Genomic DNA, 21,260 nt, shown 5'->3' on the forward strand with positions numbered 1-21,260 from the left:
ATCCTGTTGCGCAATGGGCCTTTGGAAAGTCCAGATGACATGGGTGTAGATTGTGAAGGTACAGTAATCACCGTCGACTCGTTGATATGAATTGGTATATCCGTCGTCGACGGTGCAGTCGTCGACGGTGTCATCGTCAATGTGACAGACGTCGACGATGTAGTAGACTTCGTCGAGGGTAACGCCTTCGTCAGCGGTGGAGGCTTTGTAACGTAGACTATGGATCCAACGTCGACGGTGTAGTCGTCGACGGGGACGTCGATTTTCTCGTCGACGATTCAAGAACAGCCTTAGTTTTGGTTGTGATTAAGATTCTGGTAGACAGAATAGGGGAGGTAATGGCCGTCGTCGAGACAGTTGCTGTCAACGATGGGGCAGAACAAGTCACACAAATCGTCGTCAACGAGGGCGTCAATGTGACAGATTTGACATGTCCTTTACTCATGGTTTTTGAAGATGTTTTCTTAGACTCCTTGACCGATGTAGAGGGTGTAGACAGCGTTGACCCAGAGGAAAGCTTAGGTGACCTCTGTAAAGGGTCAGTGACATCATGGGAAGATTTGTGGTGCTTTCTTCCCTCACTAGAAGAGCTGTCATGAGATCTAGCTCGGTCTTCCTCCTCAGCCGAAGAAGATTTGAGCCGTAAAAGTAGTCTTGCCTCTCTATCCCTCTCTATCCCTAAGAGTCTTGGTTGGGAAAGTACGGCAGATCTTGCAGTCTTTTGCCTCATGCTTCGGATTGGTTGGAGCGGACTTTTGGTTCTTTTTACTATAAGGATGTAGATAGGCTACTAAGATTTAGGCCTTAGGCTTTTTTCTTTTTAGCCTACTATTTATTTATGGCACTACTTTTGTATTTTACCGTGGGACTCCCGCCTCAGCGATGGGGAATGATTCAGGCATGTGAATCTATGAAAGATACCCCAATACTGGATAAGCATGGTTCTCCCTAAACACTATGCAGTATAGAGGCTCTTAGTATGCCTGCCTACCTTTGTAAGAGTTACGTGTTTTACCACAAAAGAGATACTCTCAATTTCTAGGACTGGAGCATGTTGAAAGTTTCTTCCTGAGCCCGAGAATCCATAGATTTAATAGCCTTCCTTATTTTAGCAACTTTATTCTGAATAACGTCTTGAATCTGGCATTCACTGCAACATTTTCCTCTTGACGCAATACCTTTTTTCTTTCATAAAGCGAAATAGTTCTTCCATGCTATTTTCCGCTTCATATATCTTCACAGTCTAATGGAGTTTCAGCAGCAGATCTATTTTGCCCTCTTAGTTTTTTTTAGAGCAATCCTAATATCATCCTGCTTCAATGTATGCCCATTTGCTGTAGCTACCCTCAGGTTGCATTTGATCTGGTACAGATCTCTGTAACATAATTTCTTTGCCACACTCTTTGGAGGCACAAGCACATCTATGAGATTAGTCAATGAAGTATTGTAAAATTAGATTTATCAGCAGCCCAAGCTGAAGTGATGTGTCTAAGACGAGTAAGATTTTCCCTTAAACTTTTTTAAGTGACATTGCACATTTACATTACACAAAGTGGTATTTTGAGTGGGCATGGATAGATATTTAATAATGACAATGCCTTGAAGACTACGAGAATGGAAGGAAGGCGGGGTACTGTTTTGTGATTAGATGGTGATCTACAGTACGGTACATCTTCAGAGAAGATGTTGAAAATAAAGGAAGCATTTTGCAAAACTCTTAGCTGATTTACTGATTCGGTTCCAGTTTCAAAAACATATACAGTTAAAACGCATCACTGTTATTTGTTACTTTTCATATGAATGGCGTAATACAAGGGTGTGGTTTCTCAGAAACTGACTTTGATTAATCTCTTTTGAATAAATGTCAGTCCCCTTCCTTGTGTCTGGCTTGCAATTAACAAAATAGGGGTGAAATTATGATTAAATATAAAACATTTTCATAACAGCCAATTCACAAAGTGGAGAAGAACCTGGATGTTACAGGTTAAAGGTTCGACAGGCTTTGGTGGTTGAAGAGAAATATGACAAAAAGACAGCCCATTACTAAAGATGCAACAAAAATACTGCATTCCACTTCACCACATCAAATACTCTGCCAGTGCTTGTGATTCGTCTGGCCCAGTTCAAACAACAAAACAGGATAAATACAAGAACCACCAGAGCCTTAACCAGTCAACCAAAACAATGGTGCTGACATACTGGCACACAAATGTTGTAGATCACAATTATGTGCATGCATTTTAACTGCACACACGTTACAGTTTGCAGAGGAGATGTGCTTGCTAAATTAGGGCTGGCGCAGCACCACATGTGCTGTGCAGCTTCCTGTAGCTCCATCCTCCACAAACACTAAAGTAACATAGCCTGTCCCTTACTTTAATATGAATTTATTGCCCATCTACTATGTCATCCACCCATGTGCTCAAGAAAGATATGAAAGGATCCTGAAGAAACCATCCAGGAAAGTAAACAGAATTTTCTCTCTAACCCTATTGGGGCGGGGGGGGGGGGGGGGGTCGTGGGGGTTGGGAGGGGCGGATTGGGAGGGGAAGGGGGTAGAAAAAGTTATTCAGTAAAGCTTTTTCTGGTTGATATTCGTTCTACCTGCTCAATATCCCAGGGGCCAGATTGGATCCAGAAACTTCGGACAGAGCTTTTCTGTACCGGAAGGTGTCACAGGCTCCATTAAAATGCTGGAAGGAAGGTCATGGTGCCATCATTATTGTTGACTTGGAGAACAATGGCTAGTCTTAGAGAGAGAGGAAGGCCACCAGATACCCCTTGACCGTGCCCACCACGCAGCCATGGTGGGCCAGCAAGAGAGCAAATCCGAAGACTCCAGAAAGGGAAGCCTTCGAAGGGTCCATGTTCTGCTCAGCATACCAAGCCACAAACCTATTTCACCGCCCAAAATAGGTGTGACTTAGCAGAAGGACAATGAGCAGAGAGGATCACGTCTACCACCTCCAGTGGCAACTGAACGAGCTTAGATGTCACAGCTTAATCTCTAGGCATGAAGTTGGAGTCTCTGAAAGCTGGGGTGCAAAACCTGCCCCTCTGACTGAGGGAGTCGCCCCTCTCCACCCAGGTGCATAAGGCACGATTCTTTGGTTTGTCCGATTAAATGAAGATGAACTCTGCTTGGTCCTGGTGTATTTTCTTCAGAATACAATGAATCAAGGGCATGGGAAGAAATTCATGATGAGAAAATTCCACTTCAACCAAAAATTGTTTTCCATTTCTCCCTCCAACAGGTACTGGAGGGCCAGATATTTGGGCAATAGGGGGATTGCTACTTTATGAGAAAAAGCTCTGAGGGTTGCCCCTAAAGATAAGTGTTTTGAACCACCTCCGGGTGACATGCTACTCGTGGTTGGCAGGTTTACGCAGACTCATGCCGACAGCCCTGGTGTTCAGAGAACCGGCCAGACTGTTGGCAACTAGCCAAACTCCCATGATGGTGTACCTCTGCCCAGAACTTCTGTGATTTTAGACAGAATGTGAGACACTTCTTATCCCGGTTTGTTGATATACCACATTGCGGTTGTATTGTCCATCAAGATTTGGACTGACATGGAAGGGAGGAAAGCAATGAGCACCAGCTGAATCACCCTCAGTTTGAGCAGGTGGATGTGTAATACCTCCTCCTCTGGAGATCAGACACTTCTGATTTTCAGTTCCCCCAGATAAGCACCCTACTCGAGGGTGAATGCATCTGTGGTCACAGTTGGTGGAGGGCACCAGGGCAACCCTGGAAAATGGTCCTCTTCCACTGACCACCAAGTCAGTTGCAATGTCCCAGAAATTCACAATGGTGACCAACAGATATTTTTTTGTGCTGGCAAAATGCCTGCAGAGGGAGCACTGGAGAGACCTCACATGTGACCAGGAGAATGCAAGAAGCATTCAAGCAGGCCTAGAACCTTCCGGGCTGGAAACAGAGCTCCCTCCACAAACATCAGAATCATATCCTTAATACCTTCGTCCCTTTGGGGAAGAAGAAAGGCTCGAAGCATTGTCATGTCAGCACTGCATCTATCAAAAGGAGAATCTAAGATGGCTCCAGCTGAGATTTGGGCTCATTTGTAGAATAAACCAAGCCGTATAGCAGGGATACGGTGGCCGGCAAGTTGTGCAACACCAATAGCAGAGATCTGGCTTCCAGCAGCCAGTTGTTGCGTTACAGGAACCCCGGGGTGCCCAACCTCCTGGGATGGGATGGGATCACGGTCATCATGTACCTCAAGCTAAATGACACCACCCAGGTTCCTGCTCCAGGGCCTGAGCAAGGGACAGCATCTCAAACCTACCCCTTAAAACAAAAAAAGTTCAAGATCCAGAGGTTTAGGATTGGACGAAGACAGCCGTCCTTCTTGGGAACCAGGGATTACAGAGTAGCATCACTGTCCAATTTCATGCTCTTCATTTCAAACACAAAGTACCCCCAAAAAATGTTATAGACCACGTATTTACTCTGTATATGAATGAAGTAACTTGGAAAAACTTTAGATTAATTTAACTTTCATACCCACTCGCTGAGGGCCTCCTTTTGCTGCATTGTAATCAATGCTTAAGTGAAAAAATGAGAATCATACACTGAACATAAGGACCTATTACACTATTTGTAAACATAAAAACCTAATACAGAATTCACAAAATGTATATATCGCAAAAAAGTACAAATACATAAATCATAAAGAAATTAAATAATCAAAATACCATATACAAAAGTGTCCATTATGTGCACTATATGGTCAATACACAAAAAACAGAGAAAAGTGACCAACAGACAGTCCTTTATCAAATTATCAAATTACCTTATCTTTGAAATAAAGAGTGCAATAGGCCATTGGGGTTGGGGTGTTTTACTGGCAGTCTTATCTGGTCTTCGAGTTTGGGGCCGAGCACCCTCACTACCGCTTCCCGACGCGTTTCGACCTTGTTGGGGGGGCCTTATCTTGATGACGGTATTCCTCAGTGCTAGGAAATTTGATGTGTGACACTTAGCTCAGTCTTTGTAAGGATCCTAATATCTGTCCTGTCTAAACACGGGATTCTGTTACTGCTGAAACACTTGGATGGTTTGACGGTGGCAACACAAATCCGCTGGAGAAAAGCCTGGAGAAATCCCCCCAAAAGCCAGAATATGTCAGCCAGGGATGCCTGCATAGAGAAATAGAGGAGCCCGTGGCCCTGATCACTGAATCAGCTGTGTCTAGTCCTGTTATTTAAGATGTGTCAAGGAGCAACAAGACCATCTTGGACCACTTCGCTGAAGTGGTATAGTACGGGGAGGGTGGGATTGGTGAGTATTCAGCAGAAAGATTGTTCCTGAAGGCAAGCAGCTTTTTTTTCTCCGGACGGAGACTTCTACCTGCAAATTCTGTACCTGTTGAAAAGATTCCAGCAGTACCTTCTCCCAGAAACAGGTCTGAAGAAATGGTCAAACCAAGAGGCCCTAATACATTAAAGGGCAAAATGGCCATCCTTTCTTACCTTGGAGTCCAAACATTTTGATTACTCAAGTTTATCCAGCAGAATAAATTCCGCTTCTGGACCACCTTGCCCTTCTTGTTGCTAGTGTGCATCTTTCAAACTGCAGGCAATCAGACCTGAAGTATAAAGTGCTGCTAACTTAAAAACTAATATTAGGTGTACAAGGAAAACCAAGAAATGACTAGGGAACTGGGGCATACATTGTGGTCCCTAATAAACAATCAATCCATAAATTTATATCTAAATGTTATTTTACTCAAAGTAAAAAAAAAAAATCAAACAAGCATTAAAAACAGCAACACTGTGGGTGCTTAGTGCAAGAATGCGCTCAGCGGGGAGGAGCCTAGCGCGCAACCAAGATGGCCGCGTAGGTGCGAGGCTCCCGAGGACCTCCGCAACCTCCTACATTTATCCTGTATTCATCCTGCCTCGGTTGAGGGGACTGTGTTGGTGAGCCTGAGCTGAGGTGGTACCCGTTTCCCGTTCTCAAATCGGACCTCGGGTGCCGGAGTGAGCACCGATTGAAGTTTGCGGCCTTCTCCTCGCCGGACCCCGGATTTGCGCTGGGGGGTGACCTGGTGGCAAAGTGAACAACAACGGCGGGCTGGGCCTAGCGAGTCGCGTACCCCGCACTTTCGCTTTCACTTTCGCACCCCCTCGCCTTCTCTGCGAGTGAGATCGCGGAGCTCTTTGTGTTGGTGTGGCCTCGCTGGGGGACCCTGCCTGCTTGCCGGCTGTGACCCACCCCGCCGATCTGGGGTGGCCCCCCCCGGAGCTCGTGGCCCCGATTGCCTGCCCTCTACGGCGTCGCTGGTGCGAGTGTGAGACCTGTGGTGATGGCCACGAAACAAGATGGAGATCGGTCAAAGACCAAGTCTGTATGATGTGGGTGATAAGGCTGGTAAATGGATTGCGTGGTTGGACAAAAAGGAGAGAGCGAGTCGAGTTGTCCCTTTGATTGAGAAACAGAATGGTGTGTGTGTCACTGAACCGGAAGAAATTGTTTCCTGCTTCGCAGACTATTTCCGTGGGGTGTATTCCCCGGTGTCCTCCCGCTCTGAAGAGGATTCCCATGCCCTGCTCAGAGATATCGCGCTGCCTTCCCTTTCGGAAGAGGACAGAGTGTCGTTGGACGCCGCTCCAACTTCTGAAGAAATTGCCCTCGCCATACGCTCGGTCGCTTCCGGCAAGGCCATGGGTCCTAATGGTCTTCCCATCGAGTTGTATAAACTGCGACCGGATACGCTGGCACCACATCTCCGTGCTATGTTCCTTGCGGCCCACTCGACGGGTTCCCTCCCGCTAGACCAGCGTCTGGCTACAATAGTGGTTATCCACAAGGAGGGGAGGCCGCGGGACCGAGTCACATCCTATCGGCCCATTTCGCTATTGAATGCGGAGCCCAAAATTCTTGCCAAAGTGTTGGCCAATCGGCTGGTCGGCGTAGTGGGTGACTTGATTCACCAGGATCAGTCCGGCTTCATCCCCCATCGCAACACAGCGCTTAACCTGCGGCGTTTGCATGGGGTGCTCGCACGTGTCCCGTTCATACGGGAGCCGGCCATCTTGGCGTCCTTGGACGCCACTATGGCGTTTGACACACTTGAATGGCCATATATTTGGGCGACGCTCGCGAAATTTGGGTTTGGCCCAGGATTTATCAGTTGGGTTAAATTGTTGTACTCTGGCCCGCTGGCACAGGTGGTCGTGAACGGTAGAGTGTCGGCTCCGTTCGAGCTGGGCAGAGGCACGCGGCAGGGCTGCCCGTTATCGCCGCTCCTTTTCGCGCTCGCCTTGGAGCCCCTGGCGGAGTGGCTGCGGTGGCATCCTTCTATCCGTGGTCTCCGCTGGACCCCCGAGTATGAGGACCGCGTATCCCTATACGCTGATGACATTCTCCTGTACCTGGCTTCCCCACGTAAATCACTGATAGTACTGGTTGATGTACTGCATTCATTTGGCCATAACTCCGGCCTAGTCATCAACTGGGCTAAATCGTGCGTGTATGTTCTCTCCGGGGAGGCTCCTATCCTTCCGCGGGACTGTCCTATCCAGATCGCCCCGCGGGGATTTAGGTACCTGGGTGTCTTCATTACCCTGGACGCGGAGGCCCGATATAGTCAGAACTTGCTTCCCCCCCTCCAGCGCCTGAAGGAGGATGTCGCGCGTTGGAGGCGCTTGCCGCTCTCGCCGCTCGGCCGGGCGGCATTGTTTAAGATGATGTCGCTGCCGCGTTTCCTGTACGCTCTGCAGAACACAATGGACGTCGTCCCGGCGCGCTTTCGCGAGGTGGAGAGTTTGCAGCGCCGACTGTTCTGGGAAGGTAGACCGCGTATCGCCCTGGCGAAGCTGACGCTCCCGTGGTATGACGGGGGGATTGCCCTCCCGGATATCAAACGGTATTATTGGGCCTCCCAGCTGGCTGCGATTAATCACGGCCTGTACGGGCCCGCTCTAAACCCGGCCTTTGAAATGGATAAGATGTTACTGCCGGGTGGTGATTATAACCGAGCGCTTTACTCCAGCTCGCTTGACGCACGCCTGACGGGCCCCACGCGTGTCATGGTACGAGTGTGGCACGCGGCTAATGTAGCGATGGGGTGGAAAGATCGTTTGACCCGGGCGTCGCCACTATACGCACCTGAGCAGTTGGGCGCCCTTTGGACCTCGAAGGGCTTCGAGAAGTGGGACATGATAGGCATCAGCAGGGTGGGGGATCTCTGGACTAGGGGGGGGATTCAAAACGTTCGAGATGCTGCAGACGGAATTCCAGTTGCAGGACAGGGAGTACTTTCGGTATATGCAGATCCGTCATGCGCTATGCTCCGTCTTCCCGGACGTTGCCTCCATCCCGGAGTATTCCCCTCTGGAGGACAGAGTGCTAGATGGACATGTACCGGAAAGCACGATTTCACTAATCTACAAAAAACTTATCAGTGTCCGCGCGGGATTGCTAACTAGCCTTCGTGAGGCATGGGTTGCCGATGGATTGGAGCTGGACGACGAGGACTGGGTCTCTGCGGTGGCCTCCCCGAAAGAGGTGGCCATACCGGCCCGCCTTCGCTTCGTCCAGCTCAAGATACTCCATAGGGTCTACGTCACGGGGCCAAGGCTATGCTGTGGACGGGCTGTGTAAGCGTGGGTGTGGTTCTTTGGGGACCTTTCTTCATATTTTGTGGGAATGCCCGGAGGTGGAGCGATTCTGGCGTGGTGTGCATGAGGTCCTGCGGGTGGTTACGCGTGTGTCGCTGCTGCCTGAAGCGAGGAGATGCCTTCTGAATGTGTGGGAACCAACCGACTACTCGGCGCCACAGACGTGGTGGGTGACTCTGGGATATATGGTGGCCAAACGCGACATTGCCCAACTGTGGGGTTCCCAGAGGTCGCCGACTGTCTCGGCCTGGAAGGACAACATGGACTGGTGCATGTTTCGGGAAAAGGTGGTGTATGTTGCGAGAGGTAAGCCTGGGACATGGGTGAAAGTGTGGGGCCCCTGGAACGCCTACCGCGGGGGAATCTGTGCCCCGCCGTTATTGCCCGATCCGTCTCCAGCCCCGTCCCCTTAGCCGGTTTACCGCCCCGGTACCGGGCACTGAGTCCACCTAGTCCCTGTCCTGACCTTTTCCCCCCCTTGATACTCCTATGGATTGGTAGGGTCCCCCTTCTAGGGGAGCACATGCTGCTGTTTCCGATTGTGGGTTGCCTTGTGGATTTGTTTCCTGTTGTTATTTATATCAAAAAGAAACCGTTATGTGGGGTCCGGATGGTGTGGCTACCAACGCTGCTAACTCCGGTGCATTTCCCTTTGCCGCAGCATGCGCGCTATTGTTTGTATCATATGCTCGTTTTGTTTGCTAGCGGCCGGCCTGAAGGTTGTAGGCCCATCTTTGTATATTTTTTGAATTTTGTAATAAACGGTTTCAAAAAAAAAAAAAAAAAAAATGCGCTCAGCGGTCTCTCATAAGTGATACACAAAAAAGATCAATCATGATCAGTATGTGCCTCAACAAAACACTTGGAGGGGAAGGCCATGGAGTAAATGGTGGCCCAAAAAATAATCAATGACGCAGCCTTTAAAGTGACTACCGAGTATGCGGGCGGGAAGGATGCAAAGCCCGGCAAGCCAGTGGCTGATTGAGGAATAGGCAGTCCACTCGACAAGACATGTGTTTTCTTGGATTCGAATCCAAGAGTGATTGGCACTTCCCTTCTTGCGAGTAAGAGACTTGTAGCCAACACTTCCTGGCACTTTGTGTCCTAGGCCTTTGGGTCCTGCTCCAAGTGAGATCAGAACACACCATTAACGGAGTAAGAGATCTCATACCATTATTTCTTCCTCAGGCTCCTCCAACTTCTAGTGTCCCGATGATGATCCTGACATTCTCACAGAAATCGAAACCTCATCAACTTAAAACATGGACCTTATGCACTCTATTATTTTTCTATTGACACACATTCGGACCATGATTTACCTGCCCCTTTAGAAATCTAAATACTTCTCCCCAAGGACCTCTAGCTTCTTCAACTTGCTGTCAGTGGATGTGTTGTAACTGACCCTCGGTTTTGCCTGCCACACAAAGATGTCTGAACCACAAGAGTTCCTGGTGATGGGTGGCTCAATAGGAACGATGGATCTCCTGTGCCGGTCTGTGTCTCTATGCCACAGATCTGTTCACGGTAGGTGTTGGTCTGTCGCATGCATTTTTGACAGGCTCCATTACAGCGCTGAGGAATGCCAAAAAGTGTCTCCAGTGATAAAATAGCGGACTGTAGGACTTCCATCAAAAGTTTTGACTACAGCTCCACTGATGGCAAGGTCAGTTCCAGCAGCTCCACTGCCTTCTTTCATATGGAGTGGAATATTGCCATCTCTGTAAGGGTCAGGCCAGGAGGCAGATTTACGTCAATATCCAGGGAGGTGTTCAGACCGCTGGCATTTTGCAGTGCCAGGCAGACAGCAGTATCCAAAGAATGAGGTGGGGACAACTACTCACCACTCGTCTGGGGTTGTCATCCTGGCATCTGCAGAGTATCCAAGTAAGAGCAAAAAAGTTCTTGCATTCTCTGCCCGTAAGCTTGATGTGGGGCATCTCCACCAATCCTATTTTCATTTTCCTGTACCATGGTTAGCTATTTTTCTTGAAAAATGGATCTTAACTGGGCACACTAGTGCTTCCTGCAGGAGAGCCTTTGTCAGCTGAGACAGCTATGGAGGTGGAAGCGGAGATGCCGGAGGCAGTGCCGGGATTAGCGCCGATATCGGTACCAGGAAAAGGGGCAAGGGGATCACCTGTCAGTATGCCTCACACCTGTGTTTTAACAGTTCCCAACTGAAAGAGTGGAAAGCTAAAGTACAGGTGAGAGCCCACATGCGGAAACCCAGACATGGCCAACTCCTTCCCAGGAGGCCAAAAGGTGCTGCTAAAGGGTAGGAGATAGGGTTAGCAGGGGTCGCGAAGCACGATGAAACATGTGCCATACTGCATAGAGGAAGAGTGTGGGGTGAAATCCACCAACTCAGATTCTGAAGATACACACTATACTAGAGGAGGGAGATATGCTAAGGTGACTTACACCTCCTTTTTTTGACGTCTTGAGGACTGTCCTCTTCCATTTCCTTTTTTTCTCCCGTCAAGACTTAGATGATGGAGAACAGCAAGACTGAACCTTGATCTGAACAGAGAAAGTCAGCCATCATGGTCACAGCCCATGAACAGCTTGCTGTAGCACTGCTCCCAAAAAGGAGTACAAGGTCTGGAGCCTAGGCACTACAGTCAGTCTTCATGAGGGTCTGTGATGGACGTTAGTTTATCCTAGGTATGATAGGGCTTGAACCCGTACTTTCAGGGGAGACCATCTTTTTGGATCAGGTTAAAGGCATGTGAAAAAAAAGAACTCACAGGGCACTTGGGTGGTTGATATTGGTTTCCAGTGACATCACCAATACCTCACTTGCAGAGTTGTGATGGATCTGGCACTTTCTACCAGCACAACTTATCAGACGTTTCTGGATCTGGTCTCTCATCTGGGATATTAAACAGGTGCGGAATCTGCAGTATCCATCAGAAATCCTGTATACCACTGCTTATGACATGCTCATTCACTGCATGAACTTTGATGAATAGGGGCCTGTTATGTAGTCAGTGGGGAATACTAGTAGCCACACTGAATCATTAAGTCCTCATGTGAGACTGCTTTATAACACCAGGACTCTCCCAGGGTGAAAAGACCCAGGGAGAGCCTAAACCTTACCACACACTGTGAATGACTTGAAGGCTCAACATGTCACATTATTAAAACATAGGTCCCATTTCTACAAATTCAGAGCATTATCTGAAACCATATTTTATCTTTACTGAATGTGACCATGCATAAAAAAACCAGTCTTTTTGGAGTCAGATTTACATTGCGCATTCTAGAAAGCCCTTCTATTTAGATTCCTATTTCCAGACCTGAAACAAACTACATTAAAGGCATCAATAAGAACTGTTAAACTGCCAAAATAAAACTGAAGTGTTGAAAAAGTCATGTCACTAACCCTTGGTGGCCCAATAATCATGCCCGTCCACCTTGTAAGTGTCATATCTTCATCATCTTCAAGGCCCCAGCTTACAGTACCATCGCCTACTCCTTTCTGGCCTTCTTCAAGTTCTTCCAATAAGCGAAAATTACGAGGAACTTTTACTCCTGTGAAGTAAAACAAATATGAAGTTAAACAATAAAGAAAGATATTATCCTACCGAAGTGCAAGTCAGTCACTTATCTCACTATAAAGTTGCTTTTATATCCCATTTTCTTTTTCAAATTTCAATTGTTTAGTATGTACATCTAACTGTGGGATTTAGATTTGCAGCACTAATTAAAAGGATATTCAGAATGTTTTGTAAATTTACTGTATACTGCATTTATGAAGCCTCTTACAACCATTAAGTATTTTTTATTTTCTTGCTGATCGTTTCCCTTTATTTAGCCATGTTAGATTATACACAATCTTGATTTCTTCTTTAATATAAAATATGCTCAAACCAAATGTGCACTATTTGATCTCTACAAGGTTGTGTTATTAAAGAAGAATACACAGTTGTGCAAAGATTGAAAAACTAGCCTTTTACTAAACAAAGTACAAGGTGAAGACTTCTTAGAATATGTTGATGCTCAGCCCAAGAAGAACTCACCACCAAGCTCTTCAGCCAAATAAAAGGGGTGGCTTTCTTAGGATAAGTAGTTACAAAAATACCTTTTGCAACTAAAATTAATGGAAATGTGGAGAGCACAACATGAAGGGCACAATCTGACCACAAGATCTAGCACTGTAGGCAATATCACATGTGTGTACAAATGGACAAAAGTGTACATCTACTCAGAGACTAATGCAAGATTGTACTCAGTTGTTGACTTGGAATGTTTATAAACATTTTTCAAAATGGTATGTGGAAGACCCCCTATACTTGAGAAAGCAGAGCGGGGGACTCACACTGCTTCAAAACACACACTTGCAGTCTCCCAAGTGAATTATATTGGCTAACAAATTGAAATGGCAGCTTTACCGGCTTCATAATCTACTCATGCCAGAGGCCTTTCACAACCTGCAAATCACTGTAAACTCTGGAGGGAAGATATGAGCCAATATATGGGCAGCTTGAAGGTCAGGAAGTTTGATTTTTGGATATTTATGGCCAACACAAGTGATCATGTGTTTTTTAATGATCTGGTAAGAGAGTTCTCTCCTTTTTTAAGAACAGAGTAATTTTAAGGAGTCATGCTTGGACACTGCAGGAAATATGACAGCCACTCTCTGAAAACATTCACAAGACCAAACATTTGTGATGCATCGGCAAAGGCTACAGGTAAGGCTTGCTTAACTGACATAGAAAGTGCAACACACTACATGGAAAGTATATTGCTTTTCTTTAGCACCACATGGCACATAAAGAGGAACAGATTACATATCACTAAGCCGTGAATTTGAAGACTGAAAAGTCATAAAAGCTACAGGGCATCACCGAACCGCACAACACTGAAAACAACCTTTACCTGGGGGAAGGAGAAAAGCATATACTCCAACCTTGACATTAACAGTGGAGGCCTTTAAAAGTCCAGGATTTATTTTGGTCAAACCTGGGAATATACAACATTGTGGAGTATCGAGTGGGATGATGGAAAACTTTATTGAGGGTACAAGTGTGTGCTAACAAAATATATTGTATTAGGCTTGGACTGGAAATAGCTGTATGGCATAGAGATTAGAAAAAGAGGCTCTGCCTAACCCATAGATGATGGAAGAGTTGCCCATGGAGAGGCTTACATTGCATGAGGTATACCAATACACTTGATAAGGTTACCAATGCACAAAAGGATAACTAAGAGTTACTATATTAATGTTGCCTAACAATACAAGGAAACATGTGGGTATATATGACATTTGAAAATGACGTGATTTGGTTCATGTGAGTGTGAAATCAAAATAGAGGTACTGGATACCTTGAATGCTACTGTTTACACAAAGACATGTTTTACATACAGTGACATAGAAGCCCTGCTTGGGAGAGTGGAACATTAGGGCTCTTTCAGAAAGCTAACAGAAGCAAAGCCATAGGTAGTGATGGTCTACTTGCAGACACCTAAATGGCTTATTCAATCTAGCGAATAACCTTATAAAAGGGCATGTGGAGACTAGAAAGGGGGGCTTCTGACAGCAATCATGAAGGAAACTAATAAATGTGACCACAAACTAGATAAAAATCTCCTATGAAATAATTTGTATAGACCTCTTTCACTTATAAATATATTAACGGTTGCAGCAAAGCTGCAGTGGCAAGAATTCTTATTTTAATGGGTTGCTAAGGACAACTAGGTCAATGCAAGTTAATCCCACACAGAAGTGCAACCCTAAATCCAAGATTACTCGTTCATGTTCTGAATCCCCACAGTACAAGCCAAAGAAATTATACAGGGGCTGGATTACTTAACAAAAAAGCTTTCAATACCGTTAGCCGGCAGTGCATGTTCTTGGTGTTGTGACTTATGTATTTTCGGCTAAACTGCGGGCTGGCTTGGGCTGGTGTACACTTAACTTATAGGAATAGCAAGGGCTAAAACAACTAAAGTAATTTTTAAAAGTTGGGTCCTGGGGAGATCTATTCCCTCGGGTTGCCGCTTGCACCCCATATTATATTGCAATGGAGCCACTCGTGGGTAAACTTGGAAAGAGATAAACAGAAAGGAGTATAGAGAGTGGGGCAAACAGCCAAATAGTTTTTATGTATTCAAGCAACACGGTAATGTAGCTAAGGGATCCGAATGTACTCAGTCCACCACCGAGTGAAGGAGTTGGAGGACTTTGGCAGGGTTCTGACTTGTACACGAACTGGAAAATATTCACAATATTTCCCATATCAGAGCTCAAATAGATTGGGACCACAATCACTAGCTGACTTGAACAAGGTATGGCAAAAAGATTTTGGTATCAAGTATGTCAGGTGACATACAAGACAACTCATCTGCATCAATACAATGTACGAACAGTTAGAACTGGCTTAATGTGCGACAGAATAAGCATTTCCTGCCACCCGCGCAAGACAATATCGAAAAGTGAAAATTTGAGGTCCAGACCCTGGGGATGGGGGTACAACATGGACAGAAAACCGAGTTGCGCAGTGGTTTAGAGAAAAAAGTGAAGAGAAGCTGAGGAAGGTGGATTGCGGAAAGGGAAGCACACTACGGACAATGAAAATTGCGCAAAGGAACTCTTTTAGGAGCTTAACACGCACACAGGAAGGCACTGCATATGTCACACTATGGCATTTAACAATTCTCAGAGATGAAACCTCATGAAGAATAAGGCCTCTTTGGACAAGATGGCCTTATTTATGGCTAATCTGACAAGAAAAAAAAATGTTGAGGGCAGTCACCTTGCCACTGAGAAATGGGTCTATTCTTAACTGCTAAAATTTGTTGAACACATTTACTAGATTTGCACCAGGCACGATTCAGTCCCGGACAGAGATGGTGGTGGTATCTGTCCTTGAGCTCAGGAGAGTGGTGGATAAAGGAGGTTGGTCCCCTCGTCTTTCTTGACTTCTACACTGCTATCAATATTGTCCACCATACCATTCTTAATTCTATACCACAAGAAATAGGTACCTGTGGCACAGAACTAAATTGGATTCCATCCTTCCTCGATGAAAGAAGTCAAACTGTGATAAACTTATCCTTTTTTTGTGAATCTCAACATTTTCAAATAGTTTGTGCCTCAGGGCTCAATTCTAACTGCATTACTGTTCAATATTTACTTGCTGTCCTTAGTCGTTGTCCTTCATGATATGGGTATCAATTTCTAAATGTATGCAGACAGCGCATAATTTGTGTTTGGATTGAACAAACCCTCAGGTCAGACCAATTCTATTAATCAGGATCTTGTAAAAGCTCTGCGTTATACAAGATGGAGGATGTTGCGGATTTATATATTTTCATTTATTTAAATTGAACACGTCTAAAACCGAACTTCTACTAGTCCCAATAGCTCACAAAACCTTACTTTGTGTGACTGGCCACCGGAGATGGGATTACATCACACCCCAGCAAACTTCGTAAGAAACATCATTATTGATTCAGGCCTTTCTCTGAAAAGTCAAGTAGTTAGTGTACCCAAACCATGTTTTTGGTAACTGAAATCTTTAAACGTTTTGCTTCCTTTTCTAGAGGAGAGTCTTCATGTCCAACTCATAACTACAATAATACAATCTAGACTGAAGTATGGTATTTAGCCTCATCCAAATTGTTGATACATCTACAAGTTTTTAAACATTTTGATGCACGTTTTATTTGAAAGGAAACAAGGCGAGCTCACATCTCCAGTTCTACGTAGGCTCCCATAACTCTAGATAAAAGACAGAATTCTTTTTAAAGCCATAGTTCTAGTACATAACCTTCTGTACCTACCCTGCCCTCAAATTTCTGATAGCTGAATTTTAATAGCATGTTTCACCCCGAAATGTAATATTCTGTCAACTTCTGGTAAACATTCCTAAAAAACCGAAACGGACAGGTTATGTGATAGAGCTTTCTCGGTGGCAACAGCCAAATTATGCAATTCCCTTCCTTGGTTTCTTCATGCAGAACCAACCAGCTTACAACCTGCCCACAGCATACCATTAATTGTTTTCATTCTCATTTGCCTTCTTTAGATTGCTTAGCTCCTGTATATTTCCCTTCTTTTCTTGTGTTAGCTCCTCCCTGGAGCATGAACCAAGTATGTGTGTTCTTCCTCATCCTTTTTCTTCGTCTTTTTGAAATGCACTTTTATTTAATACATATTTTGGTATTATTCCTAGATGCACAATGTACTTTCCTACTTTTAACACAGGCATACAGCTTTTTTTTTTTTGCCTTCACCCCATCGGCCATCTCTGTAGACGCTTTAGTTACCTACACCCACAACTACTACTCTACACCACTCCACTCTCCGCCTCTCTACGCTGCCGCAAACCACTCTACGCCATTCCACACTATACCAATCTAATGTACTCTACTCTTTGCCACTCCACTCTAGGTTCCTTTACGTCACTTCACTCTCCCCGATGCCACTCTCCTCTACCCCGTGCAACTAACTTTTAGTCACACCGAACAGCAGCTATGCTGCTGTACAAGATGACAAAGTCATTGGCAAAGCCCATGACTCCCATAGGCAAGACCTATTGGCTTTGCCAATGTTAGTTTGGTTTTACCTCCTTCCTGGCAGGATGACTGGGAGCTGTAGTGTAGGTTTCTTCTCTTCCTTGCCATTGTAGATATGAGGCAAAGTGATAGACCATATCTTGAGTCACAAGTGTAATCACCAGAGCAACTCCATTTTTGTTTCCCCAAGACGGTAGTGTGGGAAATGACATATCAGCTTTGAGGGTTAATTTTCCTCTGTGGCCTGGTCATTAAGGAAGACGGTCAGGCACTGCAGAGAAGTTAAGCATCTTGTTACTATTATCTAAGTGAGAGGTGCCATGTGTGCAATCTGCAATGTCATTTTTCCTTGCCCTGCTGATAACTGATTTATGTATTATGGTTGGTAGATAACTGTGTTTCCTAAACACATTCTGCACCCCTCTATGAAACGTGGGGAGTGGTTTGACGTTCATCAACGATTAATAAGAGGTGAAGAGAGCAGCGCTAACCATTATGATTTGTGTCAATGGCATAACAAGAACCACGGTTTAGAAATGGGTTTAGAAATGTAGTGCCTGGAGAGGAGGAGTTTGCCATTACAAAACCTGGAGAGGCCGGATTATCCAGAGGCTTGCAGATTATGGCTCCTGCTCCACTAGAGTCACAGAACTTCGAGAAATACCTCTGCAAGGGCCACCTCTCCACCTCTCTCGAAATGATCCCCTGTTGGAGCGGGAGCCCTGCCAAAGTTTCGGGCTAGACAGTTTTTTTTTCTCATATACAGTCACTGATTCATATTTATATTTGATCTATTTACATTTAATCAATTAATATATGCTATTTCAATTCCTTATTTATGCCATTTACATATCTACTAATTATCATCCTTGCATTCGCCTCCCCTCACGTCTTTTTCTCTGCTTTTCACTATTTATCGATTTATTTAATTATTTAATCATTTATTCGCAATTTGTCTAATTATATATTCCATATTTATATGCTTTTATTTATCAATAAATGTCATGTATTTACTGTTACTGGTTATCCTCATAGAATTTCTCATTTATTTATTCACAATTTATTACTGTTTCCTTGTGCTTATTCTCTTGATGGATTTTCACTGTAAAATTCAATAAAAAAAATGTCAACAAAAAAAAAAGATTGATTTGCACATGCAGCTCCGAGTAATTACCAGTGGCTGAGAGAACTTTCAAGCATTCTATTCATCACTTTTTTTTATACTTTAGTGTGTCGTCTTAAGTGGGACAGGTATGGGTCCCGTGTACACTATCACTGGAACCGAGCTGTACCCAGTTGATAAGCCCGTAACTAGGGCGAAACTGGTCGTGGGTTGCTTGCGTTCCGGTTCAGGGAGGACCTGGCTTGGCAGTTCGGACTGGACTGTTCTGATTGTGTAGGGTCAAGACTGATTTGCACATAGCTGTGTCCAAACTGAGGTAACAAGGTGTGCAAAATAACTATGGATTGGGATGCGGTACCAAGTAAATTACCATTGACTGAGATCAATTCAAGCATTTCATCCATCACTTTTTTTGTATGCTTTAAAGTTTCAAGTGTGGGAGTCTTCATGCAGTCTTTTCTTTTTTTGCCCATTAAGTCATTCTGCTGGTTATTGGTTAAGGTTTTTTCAGATAAAAATAGGGATATTGCTTAAAAGCAGCAATTACCAATAATAAGATTATTAAACGGAATTATCCTTATACAGTGTTTGCTTCAATTTTTTTTATTTCAAAAGATTTTTATTTGAGAGATTCAGCAAATGACAACAGAGAAGGAGTTAAGACATGTGACAAATGTACAAGCGTTGTACAGCTAACAATTTTTGCAACTGAAAGAAGGCATTCGTACCATACAAATAAGCACTATACAATTGCACAGAACTAAAACAAGGTATAAATCAAAGATGGTAAAATATAGCGGTTGAGCCCCATAGAGAGAAAATGGAAAAGGAGAGTAAGAAAGTAGGAAAGAAGGGTAAGATGAAGTTGGATAATAGTATGTGTTGGGAGGAAAAGAAACAATAAAAAAATGAAGAAAGAAGCTGAAAGCTGGAGTTATTCCAGGAGGTTTAACTTTTTCAAGTACAAATCCAGTTTAGACCACAATAAGCGGGAAGATTTATTGTTAAAATCACAATTGTGTAAACTGTTGTCCACGCTTCTTGTGAAACATGCCACCATGTATGGTAAGAGATGCTATTTTAGTTTTTCCAGTTGGTTAGGATAGTTTTTACATTGATAGAAAGTAAAATATCGATCAGGAAGCTGTCCTGATTGTTTAGTGAGCCTGATAGTGAAACATCTGAACATGACATGAGATCCCTAGTGCAACGATTAAGTGATTTAAGATGAGCCTGATGTCAAAAATATTAAGGAGGCGTGGCCAGGCAAGATGGATGGGTGGACGTGATCCACACCGGCTCCAAAGCCTTGTAGCTGTCTCGGCATGCTCCAGACGTGAGGGGTAGCCGAAAAGACATCTAAACAGCTGCCGAAGAAACGCGACATCAACTGGACCACGCAGGAGCGATCCCGCATACCGTACGACTGGGGAAAGAGGAGAACTTGGCGATTAAAAGGAACGGATCAGGTTCCCAAAATGGCGTCGCCGGCTGCGCTGGAATCGGGGAAACGTCCAATTTGACAAGAAGCGCTTACAACCGCAGTGATAGTAACAGGCCATCGGAGAAAGGCAGCGGTGATCAGGGCCAAAGAGGAGTACATCTTTACCGGCGGAGCGCATCCAGAGCGGGGAGGGGGCGGCTCCGACTCTATGAGGACTCCACCCGCCATTGTAGACACAGGATGAGAGATGAAAGGCAGTGGGGGGGCCGGGAGACCCTACAGTAGGCACAGGAGACCGGGGCACATGAAAAAATCCCCTACAGGCTTTTTGGCAATACAGAGCAGTTTTTGAAGGGTACAAGAAGCAGGCCACGACATGCTTGACTTTAAAATGGTGCCCGCCAAGGACAATCATTGGGGAACATAAGTGGCACCCAAGAGGAGGGCCTCCTATAACGAACATTAAGTGGATGCCATAAAACAGCAACAGTAGCACAGGCCTTAAGAAAAGAACAATCGCAGTGTCACATGTGTATAAAATATCCTATGTCTGACTAAGTTGGCTGATGACTCCAAGGCCCTGCACTAAACCTGGGGGAAGGATCCTCTTGGTGTGGGGCACGCTACTAGAGGGACTAAGATCCATCTGCTGCAGCAAAGGGGTAGAGATCTGTCGATTGGTGGGGGCTTCACATCCACGAAGAAGGGGGACAGCCAGTCCGCACTTAAACCACCTGAAAATGGAGACAAGCAAAGTATCTAATTTTTTCACCTCCACAGTGAAGAAGCAAGTGCAGGAACCGGGGGGACACGCCGCCAACATGTCGATCACCAAAGACAACCTTATGGTCTCTCTAAGGGAAGTTAAGACAGAGCTCCGCTTAGAAATCAAGCTGGATATAAATACCTCAATGGCACGACTGTAAGCAGACCTAACCGAACGCATGACCTCCCTCCAGCAGGACGTCGGCTCCATTGGTACTAGAGTTAGAGGTCTAGACACAAGAGCTAGACAAACACGCAACGGCCACCCACACCAAACAACAAGATCTCCAAACGCAATTACAGATGGCTCTCCTGAAGACTGAATATTTGGAAAATAGGTTGTGAAGAGATAACATTAGAATAAGAGGCCTAGAGGAGGGGGTAGAGGGGGGGGGGGGGTCGGACTTCGAGGCCTTCATCAAAGTGCTAGTCGCAGAAATTCTTGGGCCACGCCAGATGAAAATCAAACTCGAAAGGGTACACCGCATGGAGAATCAACCGAAGACGACGCACACGCGACATTCTCGACAAGCTTCACTCCTTCAAAGTAAAGGAGGCGATCCTGCAAGCAGCCAGGAAGAAAGATGAGATCACCTTCCAAAGATTTAAATGCATGCTTTATTAAGACCTGGCGCAGTCCACCCTACTGCGAAAACAACATTTTAGGGCCATAATGACAAAACTGAGAGCGGACAGATCAAATACAGATGGATGTATCCCTTCGGGTTGGCTTTCAAATTTAACAACAAAATGCAT

General features: G+C 45.2%; 1 protein-coding gene across 3 annotated transcripts in view; it reads right to left on the reverse strand.

Annotated features, from left to right (window-relative positions):
- UBE2V2 (ubiquitin conjugating enzyme E2 V2) overlaps positions 1-21,260 on the reverse strand; it is a 144,857-nt gene that overhangs the window by 59,965 nt on the left and 63,632 nt on the right. For all 3 annotated transcript variants that reach the window (XM_085605652.1, XM_085605653.1, XM_085605654.1), the window contains exon 2: positions 12,035-12,183. In XM_085605652.1, the coding sequence (XP_085461778.1) occupies positions 12,035-12,183 (149 nt within the window). The remainder of the gene's footprint in view (positions 1-12,034; positions 12,184-21,260) is intronic.

This window comes from Triturus cristatus, chromosome 5_1 (genome assembly GCF_964204655.1).
Source record: "Triturus cristatus chromosome 5_1, aTriCri1.1, whole genome shotgun sequence".
In the NCBI taxonomy this organism is placed as follows: Eukaryota; Metazoa; Chordata; class Amphibia; order Caudata; family Salamandridae; genus Triturus; species Triturus cristatus.